At 47.4% G+C, this 24879-nt stretch overlaps 2 protein-coding genes across 3 annotated transcripts in view; both read left to right on the forward strand.

Annotated features, from left to right (window-relative positions):
• The window catches only part of DNASE1L3 (deoxyribonuclease 1L3), a 969732-nt gene that overhangs the window by 891367 nt on the left and 53486 nt on the right, over positions 1-24879 (forward strand). The window lies entirely within an intron of this gene.
• IL17RD (interleukin 17 receptor D) overlaps positions 10859-24879 on the forward strand; it is a 62523-nt gene continuing 48502 nt past the window's right edge. The window contains exon 1 of one of the 2 annotated variants that reach the window (XM_080672542.1): positions 10859-11046. In XM_080672542.1, coding sequence (XP_080528668.1) covers positions 10921-11046 — 126 coding nt within the window. In that variant the 5' untranslated portion in view covers positions 10859-10920. The remainder of the gene's footprint in view (positions 11047-24879) is intronic. The other variant, XM_080672543.1, reaches the window with a different exon arrangement.

A 24879-nucleotide genomic window follows, 5' to 3' on the forward strand; every position in this document is an offset into this window, starting at 1 on the left:
GGGACTCTCAGTGGCTGCCTCCCAGGCTCGTGGGCTCTGCCAAGTGTGGGTACTGCCCTGGAGAGCGAGACCCCGGAGGGCAGCGTTCATGACCTGGAGTGCTTTTTCCAGTGCCGTGCAGTGTGCAGCATACAGTGGTACTCAGTCAGTGCTTGCTCAATAAACAGTTGGATATAAAAATGTTAGTCATTATGTTATGCATTCACATATGTCACAAGCCATGTCATTCACGTTCACCATGGTACTGAAAAAAAAAAGAGAACAAATCTGGTGGTCGAAGGTGAACTAAACATTGTAGGTGCAATAATTTGAGAAGTAAGATGGCTAAGAGTTGGCACCGTTGCTTCCGTTGTTTATTGGCCATGTCTCGTGTGAGTGGCTCTGTGGGGCCTCTTTCCTCCTGACATAGGTGACCTGTCTGGGAGCTTTGTTTCTGGACATTGATTACCCAGTTTAAATCCTAACCTGCTGACATAGCATGTCCATTTCCTTAAGAATGATTGTAGAGGAGCCAGGAAAGGCTGACTCCACTTTAAAAGTTCAAACAAGCCAAAAGGCATTCGGAGGAAACAGAAGAAAACTGTTCCTCAGAGAGAAAAGGAAAGGAATTACTTCCTTTAAGCAAGAACTAGTTGTTCTGCAAGAGAGGCCACTAATAAATAAGAAAGAGCTGCTCTTGGGTATTGAGAAAGGTGGTAATTATAATGGAACTTCACTCGCTTTTAAAGGCCTAGTTGAAGTTCTGTTCTAAAGCATGGAATAATGTGACTAGGAAATGGAAAATAGTTGGTAATGATAGGAAATTGGAAGATAAACTTAGGATACCTATCATCCCACTCAGGAATTCCAAAAAGAGAGTAAGCAGAGGAAAAGAAGGAGAGGAAGAGGTCAAAGAAATACTCAAAAGAACTTTCCGGAATTCAAGGACACGCATCTCCAAAGTGAAGGGCCACAATGAATGAAGATACTCATACCTGTGAAACTTCAGTACAGTAGTTTAAAGAGTGCAACTTTAAAGCTGAGAGAGAGAGAGAGAGAGAGAGAGGCTTTCAAAGGACCAGGAATAAAAAGGCCATCAGACTCATAAACCACAACCTCAGGAGCTGAAAGGTAGAAGAAGCGGTGCCTTCAACATTCCAGTGGAAATTTACTTTCAACATAAAATTCAATACCCAGTCAAATTATTAATCAACTGTGATCTTCAAAAAAGATACTTTTTAGACATTCAGGGTCTCACAAAATTTACCTACCATGCCTTTCTCAAGAAGCTAATGAGGGATATGCCTCACCAAAAGGAGTGAGAAAACCCAGAAAAATACATAGGATCCAGGAAACAGGATTCCAACACAAGAGAGAAGGAAAGGGAATGACAGCCGGGCAGCAGGCCTGGAGAACACGGGCTGACTGGGGCAGGAGCATGTGGACTCCAGGGAGAATTCTCCCAGAATAACAGGAACGGAGGGGACAGTGAGTGCTCCTGACCCAGGGAAAGGTGTGTGGGAAGCATTAACGAGGGGGTACATGAAACAAACAAACGCTTTTAAAACAGGTAAATACTACACATGCGTGCACATACACACTCACACACCTTATCACAAGAAAGGAAATACTATCACCCAACACTGCTTGCCTTATGGGTGAATAATGTTTTACATGGTTTTGATAATATAAACACTGAATATTTATTTAACTAAAATTCTAATACTGTATTTTAATCAAGATTCCGACAAGAAACAGCTCTCAAATGGGGTAAAATTTGAGGAGAATTTCGTAAGAAAGTTCGTGGGCATGGTGAAAAGAAACTACAGGGGCTGAAACCAGTCTATAATAATAATAAAAGCCTAAGCCAGTGGTCGGCAAACTCATTAGTCAACAGAGCCAAATATCAACAGTACAACGATTGAAATTTCTTTTGAGAGCCAAATTTTTTAAACTTAAACTTCTTCTAACGCCACTTCTTCAAAATAGACTCGCCCAGGCCGTGGTATTTTGTGGAAGAGCCACACTCAAGGGGTCAAAGAGCCGCATGTGGCTCACGAGCCGCGGTTTGCCGACCACTGGCCTAAGCGACCATCGCATCCGAACATACGACTGAACAGGCTGTGTGGGGTGACTAGGCTGGCAGGCAGGTTAGTGAGGGGTGACCAAATGACTGAACAGCAGGCTGCGTGGGGCAACCAGGCCTGCAGGGGGGGGGGGGGCAGTTGGGAACAACCAGGCCAGCAGGGGTGGGTGCAGTGAGGGGCGACCAAACGACTGAGCAGCAGGCTGCGTGGGGTGACCATGCACGCAGGGGGGGCAGTTGGGGGTGACCAGGCCGGCGGGGGTGGGCAGTAAGGGGCTTCTAGGCCAGCAGGGGGGGGGGGCGGTTGGGGGCAACCAGGCCAGCAGGGGGGGCAGTAAGGGGCTTCTAGGCCACCGGGGGGGGGGGGGCGGTTGGGGGCGACTAGGCCAGCAGGGGGGGCAGTTAGGGGCAATCAGGCAGGCAGGCAGGCAGGCAGGTGAGCAGTTAGGAGCCAGTGGTCCTGGATTGTGAGAGGGTTGTCTGACTGCCGGCAGAGGGTGCAGGCTGGGCTGAGGGGAACCCCCACCCCCCTGCACGAATTTCATGCACCAGGCCTCTAGTACAAAATAATATTGTAAGTTAACTGGTAATTGAAAAAATAAATAAATAATCCCCCTATTATTTGAGAGGGGAAAGAAACGACAAGGGAAGGAGAAGTCCCAGTATGGGGTTGCTATTACTCCCCGACCCCCACCTGAGGAGGCAAGTGGGGAGCCGCCATCAGAAACTGAAGAGTGAGAGCTGCATGGAGAGGGTGCCTGGCAGCGGAGTCAGGGCTCAGCCCTCCACAGCAACCTGACAGGGAGTAGCTGACCGAGGGCAGTCTGACCCAGGGGCAGCTGGAACCCAGACAGTAGCTGGGGGAGATGGAGTAGCTTGTAGGTTCTATGACAGCTGGGACAGTGAGTTGTCAGAGATAGTGTCTGTGTTGTTCACACCGGCCCCCAGCTCCTGGCAGAATACCTGATATGGTTCAGGCACTCCTTCCCCACACCTGCCTGCCTGCGCCCACATTGGCCTGAGGGTAAGAGAGCCCATTGATGTGGTCTGTGCAGGTCAGAGTGATTCAGGAAGGGCTAGGGAAGACATCCAACATAAATCTTAGTGGGTGGATAGAGGAAGGGAATGTAAGGAGGCACAATTCTCATGTGTCATAAAGAACAGGAAGTTAGGAGCCAGTGTCTGAACTGGCCAGTCAAGAAAGGCAAGATCAGAATACCATTCAGAAATTTGGCAGCAAATGCCAGCAAAGAGCTAAAAGAGCTGAAGGAGGGTGCTCTGGGGAGTGAGAGTCAGAAGGGACAGGTCAGATGACTGCTGTTTTATTTTATATGTCTATTAGTACTAATAAGACTTTAAAAGTTTGTACATAGCTCGGCTGGCGTGGCTCAGTGGTTGAGCGTCAGCCTATGAACCAGGAGGTCATGGTTCAATTCCCGGTCAGGACACATGCCTGGGTTGCAGGCTCAATCCCCAGTGTAGGGCATACAGCAGGCAGCGGATCGGTGGTTCTCTCTCATCATTGATGTTTCTATCTCTCTCTCCCTCTCCCTTTCTCCCTGAAATCAATAAAAAGATATTTTTTTAAAACTTTGTACATATATAACTTTTAATTGATATGAAAAATAATATCCAGTCTAATAATGAGTAAACATCAGACAAATCCTAATAGAGGGGCAGCCTACAAAATATCTCACCAGCACTACTCAGAATTGTTAAGGCCATTAAATACAAGGGAAGTCTGAGAAGTTGTCATGGTTAAGATAACCCTAAGACATAGCAACTAAATGTTATGGGATATCTGGATGGGATGCATGAAGTACTGGTAAAAACTAAGGAAATACGAATAAACTTTGGACTTTAGATAATGATAAGTTATCAATATTGGTTCATTAATTTTAACAAATGTACCATACTAATGTCATATGTTAATAATAAAGGAAACCCCCAGAGTACATAGGAATTCTGTATTAGTTTTTAAAACTTTATGTCTAAGATTGTTCTAAAAAATAGTCTAGCCCTGACAGGTAGCTGAGTTGGTTAGAACATTGTCCCAATACTCCAAGGTTGTGGGTTTGATCTCTGGTTAGGGCATATACCATCAGTGAATATAAAAATAAGTGGAAAAACAAATCAATGTTTCTCTCAAATCAATAAATAAAAAGATAAAAATAGCCTATTAAAATAAAGAACTTTACAGTAGAAATAAATTTAAGTGACAGTAAGAAAAGTTTATGCATTTTATTTTATTTGCAATATTTGGGTAGGGTTGGATGTTTCCCCAGGTTATTTATTTATTTATTTATTTATTTATTTATTTATTTATTTTTAAACATTTTTATTATTTCAGAGAGGAAGGGAGAGAGAGAAACATCAATGATGAGAACCATTGATTGGCTGCCTCCAGCATGCCCCCTATTGGGGATTGAGCCCGTAACCCAGGCATGTGCCCTTGACTGGAATCGAACCTGGGACCCTTCAATCTTCAAGCCGATGCTCTATCCATTGGTAGAGCATCAGGCTAGGGCTCCCTAGGCTTTTTAATATTTTTTGCATTCAAGACATTAAAACCAAGAATTTCATCAACAATCCAGGTTATTCATTAATTAGATAAGTATGTATAAAATGTGACTACAAGCTTGGCACTTGGGAAAGGGGACCTTTTCAAAATATAGCCCTGTCATTATTGCCCTTAAACCCCTCAGAAGCTGCCAGTGTCAAGTACTTTTAGATTCAAACCAGGGTAGAAAGGCCTGCCTGCCTACCCCTGCAGGTCTCTCTAGCTCACCTTGCACCATTCCTCCACACCTCTCTTCTCTCCAATCACCCTGGCCTCTTTGGGTCTTTGAAGATGCCATGTTCCCTACTGCCCCAGGACCTTTGCATATGCTGTTCCTTCTGTCCAGAACACTCTTCCTCTCTCTGCTCCCCTCCCCTTTGCCTAGTGGCTCTTATACTTGGAACCTCAGCTCAGGTATCACTTCTTTAGAGACAACCCATCTACTTGTAGTTATCTCCTGGTCCTGTCGTTATCTGAGTAATGCCTGTCCCCATGGAATGTTTGCTTGTAAGTTCTACGACTGCTGGGACAGGGAGTTGTCAGAGATAGTGTCTGTGTTGTTCACACTGGTCCCCAGCTCCTGGCAGAATACCTGATATGGTTCAGACACTCCGTGAGTATTTGTTGAATGGATGAATAAATGAGTGAATGAATGAGTAAGTGAATGATAAACACGTTATGATCCAAAGCCTTCCAGTCTAGTGTAGATCCAAACCAGAGTGTTAGCTCCTGAAAGGGAGAGAGGTGGCCATCTCCCCCAGCTACTGTCTGGGTCCCAGCTGCCCCTGGGTCAGACTGCCTCAACTCCTGGCCCACCTCCCTGCAACAGTGACATTCACACAGCCATTTGTTTACTTCAGATTCACAAAAATCCACTGAGGTCTGCATTCACATCATTCCTGCTGCTGCTGAGGAATGGGACATCTAGAGAGGTTAAGTGAACTGCTCAGAGCCACGTGGTTAGTGAAGCCCATATTTGACCTGGTTTTCTTACCACCTCCTGGACTCTACTTCTCTGAAACAGCACCAGTTTGGGGGTAACAGAGTATTTGCACCTGCGCTGGGGGCTTTGCCTCAAGAATTTTAAAAGATGCAATACCTGACTAGTCAGGGGCACTGACCTCTTTTCCCTTGGATTGTCAAATTCAAAAATGACAACAGCTGGGGGGAAAAGGAGACAGATGTAATACCTTAAACAATAAAGAATTTAGAACGTGAAAAAAAATGACAACAGCCAACAAAACAGTAGCCCTCCAGTGTGAATGAATCAAAATTATACCTATTTTTATGTCAGATAGGCACAAACGATAATATATATTTTGGTGTGCCACAGGATTTTAGTAATTAGTTTATGTGTGCCATGAGGTGAAGAAGGTGCTCTCTTCTGCAGTTTGGGAGTGTTAGGGTGTCTGGGATCTGGACCGGGAGCGCCCCCTTGCGGTTACCACGGAGACGGGGATTCATTACCTCTTAGAAAAGAAACGGGAAGTGGCGGTGGATGCGGAGCCTTTGCCCTGGCACCAAGTCCGTGTCTGGGGATTTCGAGGTTCAGGGTTGGGTCAACTGCCGCGGGTATTGCGGCCGTCCCTAGCCGGGGCCTCTTGGGTGGCCTGGTGGCTCCAAGGCCGTTTTGGGAAGGATGCGGGGCTGGCACCCAATGCAAAGTCAGGGTGTGGGGGGGAAGAGGGGGTGGGGTGGGGGTAAGCGGAGAGTCATTTGAGTCTAGGATCTCCTCCCTGAGTCTCACTTCCTAGCTGTGAAGTAGAGATGATGAAAACTCTCCGTTCAAGCTTGGCATCCAGGCAGCCTTGGGGACTAGGGCCGAGGCTGGGCTCTCAGGAGGGTGCCAGTTTTCCGAATAAAGCCTCGCCTGCTGGGAGACTGGGGGGAGGGGGGTGGAATCATTACCTTTAATGTCTTGATTAGAACATAAAACACGACTTGACCACAATACCGAAAATGGATGAGAATTTCGGCCCACTGCTTCTAAGCCCTATTTATAAAAATGGTCTTTAGTTGGCTAAAAATTATTCAGGATACAAATTATTTGTATAATCACTTTATCATTTCTTGTGTTTCAGGGGATAATTTGACTCCTAACAAAATCCAATCATTGTATTAAGTATTTTTCTTTTTTTAAAAATATATTTTTATTGATTTCAGAAAGGAAGGTAGAGGGAGAGAAAGATAGAAACATCAATGATGAGAATCATTGATCAGCTGCCTCTTGCACGCTCCTCACTGGGGATGGAGCCCACAACTCAGCATGTGCCCTGACTGGGAATTGAACCCTGACCTGTGGTTCATAGGTTGACGCTCAACCACTGAACCATGCCAACCGGGCTTAAGTATTTTTCTTATCTGGTTAGGTTCCAGGTGAATTCAAGAAGTATATTTGCATTTTGTCAACAGTTTATTTTAAAGTAATTTAATGTGTTTAATTCCCAGCTTCGTTCCAAACAGGAATGGAGGCAGTAACAGTTTCTTGCCTGCTGAGGTGTGCCAGGCCCTGGAGGCAGAGAGGGGACTCAGACAGGGCTGGGGCTGGGGGAATGAATGAGGTTGTGCCTGGGCCACAGCAATCCTGGCCTTGGTGGGTAGACCATGCATTGTACTTGGGGAGTACTTCATTCCCTGGTCAACCACACAGCTGAGCTGTTGCCTGTTGTCGGAGGAAGGTGTGGTCCATAAAAGCTGGGGGGGTGGCGGGGAGGGAACTGGCCCCTCATTTTATCTCAGCTCCCAGTAAAGAGGTTTACTTCTTGTAGCCTCACAAATATTCTGAAGGTGTAACTGGACAATCAATGGGTCCATGCTGCCTGTCACTACTTGAACCAATTAAGCAGAGATAGGGTTGAATCATATATTAACACTAGAGGCCCGGTGCCCGGTGCACCAGTGGGGTCCCTCGGCTTGGCCTGTGGGGATCGGGCTGAAACCGGCTCTCTGACATCCCCTGAGGGGTCCCAGATTATGAGAGGGTGGTTCTCCGGTGATGCACCCTGGAATCAGGGCTCCCTCCTCTCTGGTTCTGGGTGCGTCATCCGAGAACCACAGCTGCCAAGTCACCGAAGCTCGGCAGCTCCTGTGCTGAGCATCTGCTCCTGCTGGTCATTGTGTGTCATAGCTACCGGTCAGACAGTTGGACGGTTGCTTAGGCTTTTATATATAGAGATTTATTCCAATACTGCTGGCAGTATGAGAGAACAGCAGGTCATCCACAAATCTGCTCTGCAACACCCCATAAGCCAGTTTCTTATACAGTAGGTCCTCGGGTTACGTCAGAGATCTGTTCCTATGGCACAATGTAACGCGATTTTGGCCCTAAGTCGGAACTAACCTACATGAGCACCTGCGTCACTCACATAGAGCACATACACAGCAGTAATGAAGTGAAACAGTAAAAACAATTAAAAAAAAGAAAGATAACAATTCCTGACTTTACTTGTGGTAAATAAATAATAAAAAACATAAAGCACATATGTCCATATGTCGAAATGACGGAACTTTTTTTTTAATAAATAAATGGGAGAGGTGACGTAACCACGAAATGACGTATGTCGAGTCCGATGTAACCTGAGGACTGTATGTATAGGGTAGGAAAAGGATTACATGGGGAAGTAGGGATTACAGGCATGGGGAAGTAGGAGGCTGGGGTGGGACTCCATTGTTTGGGCAACAAGGTTGTCAATCAATCAATCTTTCCATGATAATAGGCAATTCTTGGATGAGAATGGACTGCATTCCAAGGTTGACTCCCAGGTCTCAGGGGCATACAACTCCCAGCCAGGTTAGAATGTCCTTTCTTTAATCAGAAAAGGCAATAGTGGTTAACAGAGCATGATTAATATTTCCCATAACCAGCCCTAGCCGGTTTGGCTCAATGCATAGAGCATCAGCCTGCGGACTGAAGGGTCCCGGGTTTGATTCCTGTCAAAGGCACATGCCCGGGTTGTGGGCTCGATCCCCAGTAGGGGGCGCGCAGGAGGCACTCTCATCGATGTTTCTATCTCTCTCTCTCTCTCCCTTCCTCTCTGAAATCAATAAAAATATATTTAAAAAAATATTTCCCATAACCATAACTAGTCTTCAATATTCTATTTTTGCCCCTAAGAGCCCTAGCCAGTTTGGCTCAGTGTATAGAGTGTCAGCCTGCAGACCAGAGGGTCCCGGGTTCGATTCCAGTCAAGGGCATGTACGTTGGTTGCAGGCTCCTCCCCAGTCCAGGCCCTGGTCAGGGCTCGTGCAGGAGGCAACCAGTTGATGTGTCTCTCACACACCGATGTTTCTCTCTGTCTCTCCCTGTCTTTTCCACTCTCCCTAAAAATCAGTGGAAAAATATTCTCAGGTGAGGATTAACAACAAAAATGTTGCCCCTAACAAAGGGTTAGGATAAATAAAGGGGATGAGAGGAAAAGAATCAAGAGAAGACCAGAATGGGGAGGATGTTGCCTAATGCCAATTTATTATCTTTATTTCCTGACCAAATTTGACCCTTTGATGTATGTGCTTCTTCCACCCCCACCCCACAGGAATGTTAATGGCCTCCCTAGAAGGGAGGGCCTTTCAGTCCCTGACCTGAGGTATGTCATTCTGACCGTGTCTCAGAGTGGACACTTTAGTCATTCCTTTGTGTCCTCTGTACTCCTTTAGAAAAGCTGGAGCTCAGCTCTGCAACATGTTTTCAGAGCTGTCAGTTGCCAGCCTGGGCAGTGAGCTGTGGTGGAGGGAAATACAATGGAGGGTGTGGAGGCTAGAAAGGGAGAAGGAACTTTGCTGGGGCATCCCTGACACTCAACCATATGGTGACATGAGTAAAACCCAGGGAGAAACACTCTCCTTTCCCAGTGCCCTCAAGTCCTCCCTCTATCCTAAGCTCCAAGTACCGATTCTTTTACTGAAGTCGAACTCCAGGACAAAGGAAGAAATGCAAATGGCCACTAAATACCTGGTCAGAAAAGCCAATAAACATGGCTATGAGATATTGAGCAGTTTGGAAACTTTAAATGTGCATCATCTAGCAGTTCTGATTTCAGGAGTGTATCTTTAGGAGACAGTTGAATCAAGATAAATGTGTGAGGATATTTTTGAATCACTGATTATAAAAGAAGTCCCTCAGAAGGGGATTGATTAATAAACTATGGAGCATATCTAGGCTGCAATGTCATATAGATTCAGGAGCCTAAGGAGCCCCCAGCCTCATGATTTCTTTAGTGTTTCACCAACACCCATGTGGTCCTGGCCTCATGTCAGCCCCTGACGTTCATGGTAAAACCTCTGACGTCCTCTGCTATGGGGGTTGGGGATGATTTAGTGAGGAGCTGCAGTGGAGGAGAATGGGGGTGGTGGCCCAGACAGACAAAGGAGGGAGCAATGGAGAAGAGCATGGTGGTTGGATTCAAGTGCAAATATACAAAACAAAGCAGGCAGGAGGATTGTGGTGAGAAGTTGTGTGATCTTAGCTCCTCCTCGCCTCTGAGCTTCCTCTTCCAAATAGAGATACTGTCCACTTCACAAGGGTAGGTTTGACAAGAGCATTGGTTTCGTCAGATCTGAATTTGAGTCTCAGGTACCAGCTGTGTGGCCTTATGCAAGTCAGTTAATGAGAGATTGTAGAATTTATTGAGTGCTTGCTGTGTGTTAACCAATAGAATCCTCCCCAGCCTAGGATACTTACTCTTATTTTTATTCCAGTCTACAGGGGATGGGAACAGAAACGTGGAGAGAGGGAGTCACTTGTCCGAGGTCCTAGCCAGGATTTCTCTAACCATCACATTACCTTAACTTTCCTGCGCGGAAAACTGAGATAACAATAATACCCACAATTCCCTGTGTGGTTGGAAGGATTCAAGAAGAGGTCTGGCAAAGAGTAGGTGCTTATTAAATTATTATTAAAACTGTTATTATTATATTCTTTGCATTTTTCCGAGTTTTTGAAGGGAGCAGGAATCACTTGCATAAATACTTTGCATTAAAAAAAGACCTCAGGTGAGGGGGTAAATACTGCAGCTGCCAACTTCTCCGGGGTTATTTGGGGCGTGACCATAGGGGTGTGGCTTAGGGGGAGGGGCGGAGCCAAGAAGGAGGGCCAGGCTGGAGGGGCGGGGCCAGGGCAAGGGAGTTCAGGCTGGGGGGCGGGGCCTAGAGGGAAGGGGCGGAGTACAGGCCGGCGGCGCATGCTCTGTAGTACGGCCCACTCCGCCGCCGCTGCCGCCGGCGCCACCGCCCACTCCGGGCTGGCTCGCAGCGGTCGTCCGGGGCGCAGACTACAGCCTGGGTGGACGAGCGCACGGCCATGGCCCCGTGGCTGCAGCTCTGCTCTGTCTTCTTCACTGTCAACGCCTGTCTAAACGGCTCGCAGCTGGCCGTGGCCGCGGGGGGCTCCAGCAGAGCGCGGGGCGCGGACACCTGTGGCTGGAGGGTAAGGAGAGAACAGCGGTTTTCTCGCGGTCCCCAGAGGCGCGGCGGGCGCGGTGCGCACAGGTGCTCGCGGGCGGCGGAGTTCGCGCGGACTTGCTTGTTTTCTGAGGGGTCCGCTCCCGGGCTGGGGTTCCCCGCGGCTCCAGACCTCCCTCCCTCTCGGGGCTCGCGTCCGCCAGCCCTGGCTCGGATGAAAGGGTCCGCAGACCCCGGCTTTGTGTTGCTAATGAGACGCGGCCACGGGTCCGGGTCCCGCGCCCGGAGGCGGGCGAGAGGGGCTCCGGCGGCGGGTGGGAGAAGGGTGCCCCATCTTTTGTTCCTGGCCCGGGACCTCCGACGCCTCAGGGTTGTGCTCCCCGGAGTTGGGACCCTCTGAGCTGTCCGGACGTGGGGCGCTTTCCTGAGCGGGAGTAGGCGTCTTCCCCTGATCGCTGGTCCGGGCTCTGCAGACTCACGGGACTGCCAGGAGCCGACCCGGAGCGCCGGGGAGGGATGCGCCCCCGCTCGCGGCCGCTTTGTTCCTTCTAATCCCGCCGTCTCACTCCACTTTCACACCACCCCCGACTCCTGACTTGCTGGGACATTTTGGTTACCCATTCACCCCTTCATTTGCGAATAGTTTCGCTGATGATCCCCGCCCCACTCCACGCCTCAGCTTGAATTGAGGATATTTTTTCATCCCCAAAGGGAGGCAAGAGTTTGTCATCTCGGTCAGGTGTCCGAGACAACACTGGAGAGGCACACGCCTAGTGCTCGGAGCCCTGTCCCAGTAACCGAGCGGTGCTGTCAGGGCGGACGGGCATGGGGTGAGGGCCTGGGCGCACGGCGACGCTGCCGTCCTGGGTTCTGGAGACTGCATCCATCTGCCCCGCACCTCCCACGGAAGCCAGGGCGGGCCGGCATCAGGGCACTCAGCCTTCAGCCTTGTGTAGAGGACACGGGCTGGGCTTTGTGCTCAGGCAGCTCTGCTCCTGTGCAGCCATGAGCCTCAATTTCTTCACCTGGAAAATGGGAGTAAGTGGGGATTTCCTACTTTCCCCAGCACTGTTGCTCCGAGGGATGGGTTGACGCACATCCTCTGGAGTGCCCAGAGGGCCTCAGCACTATCAGAGCCTAAGACCTGACACCCCTTTAGGACCACAGGTTGATGCCTCTAGCTCACTTGCCCCACATCCTGAGAAACACAGTATGGAAGACCAGGTGTGGGCCAGGCAGCTGGGATGTCTGTAAACCCCAGAGCTGCACTATGAGACAGCCATAGCCAACGGCCTCACAACCCCACGGTAAATATAAAACCTCCTTCCTGTTAGAGTAAAACATCACATTTCCTTATCCCATTTTAATAAAATATCACTTGTGTTTTTATTTAAAGAGAAATAGATACCAAGTTTTCTTCAGTTTTCAGTTATAAGTTTTCCTGAAAGCTATCTCATGTTGATCCTCCTCGGTGTTTTGGATCTGGACTGACAGGTTGGCTCTTGAATAACTGTAACAGCATCACAGGCATTTTATGCCCGGATTTCATATGATGGCATAGGTGAATCAGTCCAATTTCCTGTTTTTCTGCCATTGCCCAAGTGGCTTCATGTGTCAGGACACAAAGCTTGTGAAGTTTTAATGCGGTGGGGAGCCAAGCCTGGGTGATTTGTTCTCTCTTCCTGTGGGAATGTGTTCTCTTCCCCTCAACCTGCACCCCCACAGAATTAATGGGGTGCCCTTTCCCCAGGGCCTCGCATTTATGCTGACCCCTCTCCCACCACAACTTCTCGTTGGGGCTCCACCAGTCCTTTCCTTAGGTCATCTTCATCCCCTTCTTTTTTTTTTTTTTTAAATATATTTTTTATTTTTTTAAGATATATATTTTTTAATCGATTTCAGAGAGGAAAGGAGAGGGAGAGAGAGATAGAAACATCAATGATGAGAGAGAATCATTGATCGGCCGCCTCCTGCAAGCCCCAAACTGGGGATTGAGCCTGAAATCTGGGCATGTGCCCTTAACCGGAATCGAACCTGGGACCCTTCAGTCCGCAGGCTGATGCTCTATCCACTGATCCAAACCAGCCAGGGCTTCATCCCCTTCTTGAATGAGCATGGGAGCCTCTGGGCCATCTCCTAGGCTCTTCCCGACCTGCCTGGCCCCTTCCCTCTTGGACTTGCCGTTTGGTGCATGTGATGGAGCCACCAGCTTTCCCTGACCCAGCTTGTCTACCTGCCTTGCATATCCAGCTGCCCAGCCCCTCTCACCCAGCTTCCTAACTCCTGTGCCCTTTTTGCTGCGAAGGCATGTTGATCCTGGGATGCCTTTTTCTCCTCTGAGAACCTACTTGGCTTAAGACTCAGCTCAGGTGATGCCTCCCCTGAGAAGGCCTCCCAGAATGCCATTCCCCCTGCTTTGCCTTCTCATGCAGGTCCTTGCACTTTGGTTCTCACCAGACTACATCACCTGCATTTGTTCACATCTGCATCTTCAGACCAGTTTCCGGCAGGCACCTAACCTCATGTGGCGGCCTCAGAGCCTGGAGCCCTGGATATCTTGGCTGAACCCAATTAGACCCTGCTAAGTCCTGTATTCAGTGGTAGATTTTAAGAAGTGGTGGAGAGCCGAAACCGGTTTGGCTCAGTGGATAGAGCGTCAGCCTGTGGACTGAAGGGTCCCGGGTTCGATTCCGGTCAAGGGCATGTACCTTGGTTGCGGGCACATCCCCAGTGGGGAGTGTGCAGGAGGCAGCTGATCAATGTTTCTCTCTCATCGATGTTTCTAGCTCTCTATCCCTCTCTCTTCCTCTCTGTAAAATATCAATAAAATATATTAAAAAAAAAAAAAAAAGAAGTGGTGGAGAGATCAGAGCACCAGGCTCCAATGTCCTCTCCACAGCAGGCTCATGCACGTGCTCTTCCTGCTGGTGTTCCTTCTTTTTACACCTTAGCCTCCCCTCTCAGCTCCAGCATCACTTCCTGCATGAAGCCTTCCCTACTCCCACCTCTCTAGCTAAGTTCTTCCAGAAGTTGCTGTCAAAGGACTGGCCAGTAAGTGCTGGTGTACAGTGACCTGAGAATTTGCTTCATGTCTGAGTCTCCTACCCGGTAGTGGGTGTTCAGTCCATAGACAGATGTTGGTCTCAGTTCTGAGGTTACTTAAAGTATGGCTGGGGCTATGAGAACATATAAGACTAAGGGTCGACTATGGGTGATGCAAACAGGAGTGGACTTCCCATGGGTCCAGGCCACACAGAACCTCAGAGGGGGACAGCAGGGTGGAGAGTGCCTGAAGGAGGGGCAAGACCTGGGTGCTGGAGAGGAGCTAAGCAAATAGCCCCCTTGATCACCAGGAAGCATTTGTTCCAGGAACTCTTGCCCCTGCAGGAATGTGTATTTTCCCAGGACTTGTAAGGTGACTGCAGCCAGCTAACCCTCCCTTGGCAGCTCTGCTAACACACCCTTTAGGGCTGCTCTCAGAGGAGCCGGCCTGGTTTACGTGGTCAGATTTCACAACCTCCCCATTATTAGCGGTGCAATTAAGGGCCGTTACCATCTTGAACACAGCTCAGTGTTTTAGAAATGAGTTATGGGCACACTTCCTCCACTACTTAAAAAAAAAAATCTCTTAGGGCCCTTGCCAGGTAAAGTTGCTCTTTGAGTAATAAATACACTTTCCCCAAAAGTACCAATTTGCCAACTTGTAGCAGGGAAGTTTTGGATCCTCATTGACACTGGGTCTGAACTCATGCTTTTTGATAGTGAGATGGGTTTGTTTGTGTTGGGTAACCTTTCTGTCAATGACTTGTGCTGAGGTTTTCCTCCCCTTTTGTCTTGCTGAGTGTTTGAGGAGCCTGTTTTTGGAGCAGACAATTAGGGGTCTTCTTGTGCAGGTTTTTATTTTAGTGGCTTTCCCTGCAGTGGGTGAGGAGAAACATAGCTTACCTTCCTGCCTAAATGGGGGTACGTACACCTTCTCTGGTCTCTTAGCCTGGAACACAACTTCTAGCCCCAAAATGTGTGCTGCTTCAGGAAGCTAGAATGCTGGCATTGTCTTTACAGTGAAGTGCAAGTTTCCCATTTAAGGCAAATACTTCATCTCAAAAGGTAGGAAGAAACGGGGTGGTACTTGGAAAAGAAGAGGTTCCAGCTGGTTAAAATTTAGGTCCCTGATAAAGTCCGATCCAAGAACTCTGCTTGGCTGTGGGCCCAGGTATGTTTATTTGATTCTGAATTGGATGCGTTTTCATTCACTTGCAGCTCAGGGCTCCCAAGCCCGCATCTGGTCTGCCTGTCCTGTGGCCATGTTGTCCGTGTTATACATGCTTGTGTGTCCCTTACTGCATTCTTGGTTAGAAGGGACTCAGTGCTGTTTGACACATTTTTCAGAGAGACATTTTTATAAGTATGATACTTCTTTTGACCTGCTTTGCAGTGTTAATTGGGAGCCCTCCTGGCCCCCGTCCATCTCTCTTGAGCAGCCCTCCCTTCTCTCCCCACTCGACCCTGAGCCCCTGCAGTGCCTGGGGCATTGTGCTTGTTATTAACTCTGGGATGTAGCTGGGTGAATGCGACCAGCAACCACTTCCGAACAAGATTTCTCAATGTGAGTCCAGAGGCTTCCAGCATCAGGATTGCCTTGGGAGCTGGTTAACATGCAGATTCAAGGTGAATGGGACAAGAGTGGGCGTGAGGTGGGGCCCAGGAATTGGCATTTTAACAAGTTCCTCTGATGCTCCCTCAAGGATGAGAGGCATTGCTTTAGTGGACAGGCTTCTGTGATCAGGAGAAAAGGGAGAGAAGCCACATTCTAAACATTTAAAATCAGTTTGATTTTAAATCATTTCATTGGGCTTAGAGGCGAGAGTGGAGACTGTCAGAGCCCTGGACAATAAAAGGGGTCAGGTGGACTGAGGGAGGATGTGGGGAGCCAGCTGGGCAGGGCACCCCAATTTGAGTGGGTGCCTCTGGCCTGGGGTTGAAGAGGAGGCCAGGAGGGAAGGGGACCTGACACTCCCACCGGGTTCCTCCCCAGAACAGCTGGGCTTGTCTGGAAAACAGTCTCAGAAAAGGCGAGCAGGATCCAAATCATATTCTCAGCAGTTCAAACCTCACAGACGCTTCCCTACAAAGGAAAGAACTGCTAATGCCTTTTTAAGTCTTTATTTTAAGTTGAGTATTTTTCAAGCTCCATTTGGCCTAAAATGTGGTGTTTTTTGTTTTTTTTTTAACATTTCAAACCCTCTTCCCACATTGGTCACTAAACTTTTACATACCCTGCCCCAGCAGATGTCTGCTGCTGCTGCTGCTGGGGCCACCCCATCAACAATTAATTGTCCCTTTCATTCCACCTCACTGCCTGTCTCGCCTGCCTTTGATGGATGGGTTTTTAGGCTTCTGGAAGCTTGGGCCCCCACCCTTGATTTTTAAGGTGGGAACTTCACTGGCTGGGGTAGGGGGCAGCTCCTGCCACCCTAGCCTGGCAGCTGAAATCTTTTCCATTTTGCATTTGGAGGGTCTCCTTGCCTCCAGCAAGCCCAGGGGGCTGTCTGTGCTGGTGCTGTTGGGCCCCATCTCCTGGTATCCTGACTGGCCCAGCCAGTGGGAGGCAATGTCCTCCTGGGCAGTGTTTGTCTTGGCTGCTGCGTCCTTCTGAATGGGCCTGCCACACGTTTAGGTAACTGATGGCCCAGCAACACATTGTCTCCTCCAGGGCCCGGGGCCTTTGAAGCTCTTCCTGGTGGGAAGTAAAGAGACTATTTGCTCTATTAAAATGCCTTGGTATTTCCTCTGTTTAACCACAGGCCACTTCCTTTCTGCCACTCTAAACCCCGCAGGGCCACTGGCTGATTGAAAAGACACAAGCTCAGGAATGATCACATCCTATTGAAACAGATAGTCTTACTGCAGATGAAAGCCGGGGCATGTCTCTAAGAAGAAAACAGATCTAAGGGGAATCCTTGAGATGGTGCCTTACCTTGCTCAAAATTTAGCCTGTTGACGTAATTCACACTTGAAGTCCTGAATGCATGAATGGGTACTTTTTTTTTTTCCTTTAAAGAAGGGAAGCCTAAATTGTAATCAAAGTAGTGTATGTTTTATCTGCATATGGCAGATTAAAACGATTTCATCAGCTGGATTTCTCATTGTGTAAGTTGGAAACTCTGCAGTGTCTGGGAAGAGCATGATGTCTGTTCACAGACAGCCATGCTGGGCTTACTCCCTGCTTGCAGACTCCGTCTGCTTGGTCTCATGTGCTCAGAAGTCCAAGTAGGAAGTTTGTAGCATAAATAATACCGAGACCATCTCCAGGGAGACTTGCCCTCATCCTTTCCCAAGCAGTATCTTAAAAGAAGGTTTAATTAATAACAGCAGGCAGGAAACGAAGAATTGAACAATTAAAAAATTACCTAAGTAACAAAGATTGGAAATTTGAACTCCATCTGTATCTTGTTTTTATCAAGGGGCCTAAAAAAGGAGTAACTAGTTAGTTTCTAATGAAGACTATTATTTTAACATTTACAACTCCATTGTTCGAAGTATCCATGATAAAAACAGCTTCCCTTTTCTTTGGTTCCTTGTTTGGAAATGTTGGGGGAAGGTGGATGTAGCTAATTAAGGCTACACCATTTAAAGGGGGGACTTAATAGGTACCAGCTGTCCTCAACAAATCACTAGATGGACGACAGAATAAAGATGTGATGTGAACACACATGTAATTCTCTTCTAAAACGGAAGTTGCCCTATAAATTGTCTGATTTAATAGCGCAAATGAAAACTACCTCTACTGTGCACTTTCAAAAAGCATTTGTTTTATAGTCAACCTAATGGTGAATGTCTTATTTGCATAAGGCTGGTACCTTGAGTTGAAAGGGCAGTCGATGGCAAGTATTGTTGGGAGTTGAACAAATTGTAATTTTATTGCATGCCTCTTCATTCTAAACTGCTCTAATAGACATTAATCATGAGGCTTTTCATGAAAAATTATACTTTGTAGGGAAGCTTGCTTGAACTTATCAGAAATGCCATATAAAGTGGGAAGAGCAACTTTGAAAAGGGAAGGGAAATTAATAGTATTAATTAAAATGTTCAGATGGATATTTACATCTCACGTTAAGTGAATACTTCAAATGAATCCTTTTGAAATCATAAGGGATTCGGCTTTAAAAACCTAACTCTTTAGGTTTAGAAAGTACTTTATTCTCTTGAAAACTAGGAGTCTTTCCAAGTGGTCTGTTTTGTCAGTTTTGTAGACACCCTCCCCCTCCCCCCCAGCATTGAATGGTAACCCTTTTTAAAAAATGCTGGCTATGCCCCAGACTTCTCTTCTGGGATGGACAGTTTTACTCAAGAGGAGGAGGGTGGATGGGGATAAGAGGGAGGGTTTCCTTGGAACGAGGAGGTCCATTTTCCTAGACAGGCCATATGGTTTAGAAATTTCTCTGTGGTTTATTCTGCCCAGGTGATTTCTGGTTTCTCCTCTCCTGAAACGGTCCTGCTTTCATCCGAGGAAAATGCAATACAATCCAGACCAAATGCAGGCGCAGCCCGCCATTGTGGGCCCTGCTGAGTGACAGCTGATGACCATCTTCCTCTGCAGTGGGCCCATTTGCTCTGGTTGGGGCACAGGCACTCACACGGTTAGCATTTATTGTAACTGCTCAATATCTAAAGTTTAAAAAGACTTGTTTGGAGTGAGGAGGCAAGAGACAGTTGTTTGAGCAGCCACTCGGTGTCAGATCGTGGAGCGGTTCTGCAGCGATGGCCACCCGGCGCCTGAGGCGCTGCTCCGCGCCCACCTTTGCAACTCTGACTTTCCAGTCTGTTGCTCAGTTGGTTCCCAGTAACGCTGCTGTCTTGCTTGCCTTGCCTCAGTTTCCCCTGCTTTGGTGGAGGCCCACCTTTCTCTGTGAGGCTTTTCCACCACCACTTGGCCTCCCCGTGTGAATTTCACCTGTGCCACAAGGCCCACATTTGGTCAAGTCAGACCCACCCCAGCATGCTTCCAGGTTTGGTCAGAGTGCACCCAGCCATTTGCAGTGATGTGGTGAGAAAAGCAGCAGAAACTTGATTTGTGTATGAAGAAGAAGCTTAATGTGGATGGTTTAGCAGGGGTGGGCAAACTTTTTGACTTGAGGGCCACAATGGGTTCTTAAACTGGACCGGAGGGCCGGAACAAAAGCATGGATGGAGTGTTTGTGTGAACTAATATAAATTCAAAGTAAAGGAGCGGAGGGGAGAGCAAGAGAACCGGATAGAACAGCCGGATCCGGCCCGCGGGCCGTAGTTTGCCCACTGCTGGTTTAGAGGAAACTTTAGAGGAAGGGATCAGGATGGCTGAGGAGGTCAGGTCTTACTGAGGAGATTTGAGCAGGGCCTCTTGGTGAGTGGAACCAGGAGGAGGGGTGACGTTTGTTTTCTGTTTTTATTTCAGAGAGAGGAAGGGAGAGGGAGAGAGAGATAGAATCATCGATCGGCTGCCTCCTGCATGCCCCCTACTGGAGATCAAGCCCACAGCCCAGACCTGTGCTCTGACCTGGAATGGAACTGTGACCTGGTTCATGGGTTGATGCTCAACCACTGAGCCACACTGCCTGGGCATGAGGTGACAGTCTAGGGCCAGTGGTCGGCAAACTCATTAGTCAACAGAGCCAAATATCAACAGTACAACGATTGAAATTTCTTTTGAGAGCCAAATTTTTTAAACTTAAACTTCTTCTAACGCCACTTCTTCAAAATAGACTCGCCCAGGCCGTGGTATTTTGTGGAAGAGCCACACTCAAGGGGCCAAAGAGCCGCATGTGGCTCTATCCTCGTTTCCTCACTTTATTTTTCTCCAGAGAACTTTTCACCATGAGACACACACAGTGCTTTGCTGTCTGTCCATCTGTCCCCTCCACTGCAAGGTCAGCTCCATGAGGCAGGGCCTTTCCCTGCCTGTTCCCTGCTGCCTCACAAGGTCAGTGGCAAACACCTAGCAGTTTCTCCCTCTCTGTTTCTTGAATGACAAAAAGTGCTCTGCAGGGAATTAAAATGGTTTGATGAGGGCAGGCTGAGCAAGTGGGTGATCTTGGGTGGCTTCTGTGAGGAGGTGACATGTAAGGCGAGCAGTTACAATATAAATTTCCTCTGAAGTTGTAGTTCCTTATGTTTTGTTAACATTGGCCATCATGTTGCATTAGGTGCTGAGAATAGCATAAAAATATGCTCTGCTGAGAATAGCATAAAAATATGCTCTACTTATTCATTCACACCATAGGTTATGGGCACGGTGTGCCCCACGCTGACTGCTGCTGGGCTGCAGGGAATGATAGAGGCGTGATTGGGGCCAGCATCGGATGGGAGTGCACTTTGCAAGTTGTCTGTTGCTTGAAGAGGATATTTGGCCTGTCCACATTGCTGCCCTGCAGATGAGAAAAGTCTGTAAAAAGTTACTGCTAAGCACCAACTAAGCATCCTGGCTGGGCCTGTGTGAAGCCACGGGAATGGAAGGGCCCGCTTCCCTCGCAGCAGCCCTCAGAGGGATGCACACCGTGCCTCATTTTATTTCAGTCCCCTTTCGTTTTCTGAAGCTGCCGGACGGTCCCTCCAGAATCAGAGATGCTCTTTGCCTTCTTTCCGGGGCTGTGGGTTTGCTGGCCAGCTGTGGTAATGAGTTTTTGCCTGGCTTTGATTTTCATGCCTTGCCTCCCTGTGGGAGGAACTAGATATTTCTGATCTTACCTCTCTGCTCATATTCAGATCCAGCCAAGCAATCAGTGACTTCCCGGGCTTTTTGTGGGAGACTGTGGGAAAAGTCCTGGTTGGCTGGCTATGAATTAATGAAATCCTTAGAAGCCTTCACTAAAGATAGCTCCTGTGGTTTAAAAAAATAGCAGTGCCTTTTTAATTTGAGAAAGAGGTCATGCAGTTTTACTGAAATCAAGCAGAGAAAATGTAACATCTGGTCGAGCTGCCCGAAGACTGCTTCAAGGCGGGGCAAGAGCGGTGGGTCCCCAGTGTCCTTCCCAGTGTCCTGTGCGCCGAAGGTGACTGTCACCCTCCTCAGGCTGCTTCTCTCTTGCTCTCCTCCTTTGTGAAGTCCTGGAGAGACAGAAATTTTATCCGATATCTTTGCACTTGAACACGTTTCCTATCTACTGAACTTCCTTCCTTTTGCTTAAAGGGAATAGTTTTCTTTTAAGGGGATAGTTTTTGAGTTGGTCAAGACTAGTGTCATCATTGCTTTTATCTCATTAAATAAATGATGGGGTTGGATAACCCTGGGAGAGTTTGGGCAGAAGAGGAGGTTTAACGAGCTGATCTAAAAAGTTTTTATATTCGTTGGAATTCTGATAAGAGGAGAAAGAATGACAAATTGCAGGAGAGTTTTCGGCAAAGGCATAATGGGGATTTCAAAGGGACCTATGACTTTTTAAAGAGCAGTAAGACATGAATGTCTTAAATGTCTGCTGTGTGTATATCTGCCCAGTGAAGTGAATGTTATAATGTTCTTATATTTATCCTGGATCTATTCTGGACTAAGACTATATAATTTTCCTTTAAAAATATTAGTAATATTTTGGGGCATACCATTTCTGAAACTAAACAGCAAGATGATGTTGTTGCTGCCCAGCAACCCCCCACCCCCCAGACCTCAGCCAGTCACCTGTACCTGGGACTTCTCTTTACTGTACTGTCTCTCCCGTATTTTGTATTCTGAAAATTTTCAAGCCTATGGAAAAGTTGAAAGAACAGCAAAATGAACACCAATTCCCCTTGTCACCGATTCTAAACATTTTACCACATGTACCTCAGTTGTCCTATTGTCCTTCATGATTTCATTTTGAATCACATTCCGGATTCAGACAAGGTCACTGATTACCTTTTTTATTTTTTAATCCTCATCTGAGGATATGTTTTGTTTTTTTTTTTCTTGATTTTAGAGAGGAAGGGAGAGAGAGAAAGAGAGAGGAACATTGATGTGAGAGAGAAACATTGATCAGTTGCCTCCTGTACATGCCTGGACTGGGGAACTATTCTGCAGCCTCGGTATGTGGAGTTGAACCCTGGACCTTGCGGTGTATGCGACCATGCTTCAACCAACTAAGCCTCCCAGCCAAGGCCACTCAGTACGCTTAGGTGGCCTGTCTGCTTTAGTCTAGAACAGTTCCTTCACCTTTTACTTGGTCCTTTATAACATACATATTCTGAAGAGGCCAGGTCACTTGTGTAGACAGTCCCACAATTTGGATTTCTCATTGTTTCCTCATGATTAGGGTCAAGTTAAATATTTTGGCAAGATCCTTCTAAAGGTGATACTGTGAGTCGTTGTATTTTAGGTGTCCATAGGTAAAAAATATAGATGCAGTTTGGCAATGAGAAACATTCGTTGTACACAGAGAAACATTCGTTGTACACAGAGACCTTTCTAACGATTTAACCCAGTTTAGTCTTGTGTTGTCTTTAAAAAACAAACACAATGCTTGACATTAGACTTCCCCTTTTCTTTACCGAGGGTCCAAAAAAGGTGCAGGGTGCTGTTTGTGCTGGGCTATAATCTCTCTTTAAAAACTATTTGAAATTGACATTGCTCGCTCAAAATTAGGACCTCTGTGTCTGGAGAATGCTTCAGGCTCTTGCTATTCACGTGGGCTTGTTGCAGACAGTGGTCGATGTCGCCCTCGGCGACTAGGAACGAGTCCCTATTAAAACCTCTATTTGGCCGGGGCAGGTTTACGCTTGAGTGCTTCCTCAAGCCAAAATTCAGCCATTTCTTTCCTTTGTGGTAAGAAAACATTGAACTTTATTTCCAGTAAAGGCCACTTCACTCAAAACATGTTCTCAAAGTCAGTCTCCAGCCTTTAGTTCTGTGATTGCGTAGTGCCTGAATTACTTTATTAGAGCCCCTTACAGACAGTTTCATTAGTTTAACTGGAATTACTATCTTCTACCTAATTACATGGCTTTTCTTTCTTTTATTTGTCCCTCCCCCAGATTCAAGGGCCAAGACACGTAAAGTTAATATTGATTATTTTTCCAAAGTAAGTTAAAACATCAAAAAGCGACAAGTTGTTATTCCTGAGGGTACCAGGGAAACGGCAGAGACAAAACCCCCATCTTTTATTCATAAGTCCAGGAGACTGCGAGGGCAGGGGCGGGCCTGTGCGCCTGCCATTTGTTCAGCTTTCAGGACCGGGCCTCCTCCCCTGCTGGCCGTGAAATGTCATGCCGAGATGTAATAGTGGGACATTCAGCATCCAGAGAATGGACCACAGAGGTTCAACTTTGCTTTTCATTTTCTTTTCTGGCACCGAGTCCCCGGTCCCCTCTGCGGCCTGACAGTGAAAGGCCAGAAAGCAGCACTCTGGATGCTGGCGGGGATGCGGGCAGCCCAGCCCAGTGGGCCGGGCCCTGTGCTGGAATGCAGGCCCGACACAAAGGCTGGGCCGGGGTGGGCCTCCCCTCGGAGGGGTGCCCGGTGCCTTTGCTTTGCCTGGTTTGCTCTGGTCACAGGAGAGAAAGTTCTTGTTTCCATGGCTCTACTCGCCTTGGTTTTGGTGGAAGTCCCCAGCGCCTTTGATTTCCCAAAGCAAGGGGTGGGGCTCTAAGGATTTCTGTGCAGGGGAGGCACTGAGGCTGGGAACTGGACTCACTGAGGCAGAGAGCCTGAGGCTGCGAGCCCCCGAGGCCATAAGATCCACCGCCCTCCCCCCCCCCACACACATTGTCTTTGTATAAAGAGAAACCAGGCAGCATTTGCTAAACGAGGCCTGAAATTTGACTTAGAGCAATAGTTCTCAATTGGGGGTGATTTGGGGAATCTCTGGAGACATTTTGGGTTGTCACAGCTGGGAGGAGCAGATGAATTTACTAGGTAGGGGCCAGGGATGTTGGTCAACATCCCACAGTGCACAAGTTGGCCCTCCCAATAAAGAATTATCTGGCCCATTTTGTCAATAGTGCTGAGGTGAGAAACTCTGATTTAGGGGTCCTGTTTTAGTATTTGAATTTCTCAGCTCACATAGCCTCATAACACTTTTCAATTTCCTTTCTGTTTAACAGAAGCTGCTGGTTCTATAAATCCGCACTCGGGATGAATTTCCATTAAACTCTCCAAGACATATGATTAAACTATTGTGGTGCTCCTAGAAGATATGCCGTGAAGGCAACTACGATTTTAAATGCAAAAGAGGATTTTTTTTGTGTGTGTTGGGGGGGACGACCATCATTTGATCAAAGTAGCATAACCTGTGCCTCTGTTTTTGTGACTCACTGATGGTCTGTGCATAACATTACATTTTTTTCAGCATGAAACCCAACACTTCAAATCCCTAAAGCAGTCTCAAATTTATGGTTAATAAAAGCATTTATTGTACTGGATGTCATCTGTTATATCACTCTGGGGCTAGAAACTGGCAAGCAGTGGACAGGAAATATTTTCATTTCAAATCGCTTCAATCTTATGGTCTAGGGGCAAAAGTGTCTGATTTCAGGAAAGCCGAGTTGAATAGCATAGTAATGAATGCATTTTTACTTGATTAAGCAGGCATTCTCTCCCTTTCAAACAATCTTCTCTCTTTGGCTTGGTGGGGCTAAATAAACATGTGATGTTAACCGATAGCATTTCTTATGTTGGCCATACTTTTCCTTTGATCATCTTAAACTTCTCGGTGTTTTTCAGGAATCCTCAGCAGAGCGGGAGCTGAGGGAGAGGTGGGAGGCTGAACTCAAGGGTTAACCCTGTTTGTAACTTTGTTTACTCTCTGAGCAGGGGTGGTTTTCTGAAATGATGCCAACTCTTCCAAATTCCCCTTTAAAAAATGGCCTTTGGTCCCTTGCCCTTAGGGATCACGAATTTCGGAGGAAAAACACATTT

This window comes from Plecotus auritus (assembly GCF_963455305.1).
Source record: "Plecotus auritus genome assembly, chromosome: 6".
Lineage (NCBI taxonomy): Eukaryota > Metazoa > Chordata > Mammalia > Chiroptera > Vespertilionidae > Plecotus > Plecotus auritus.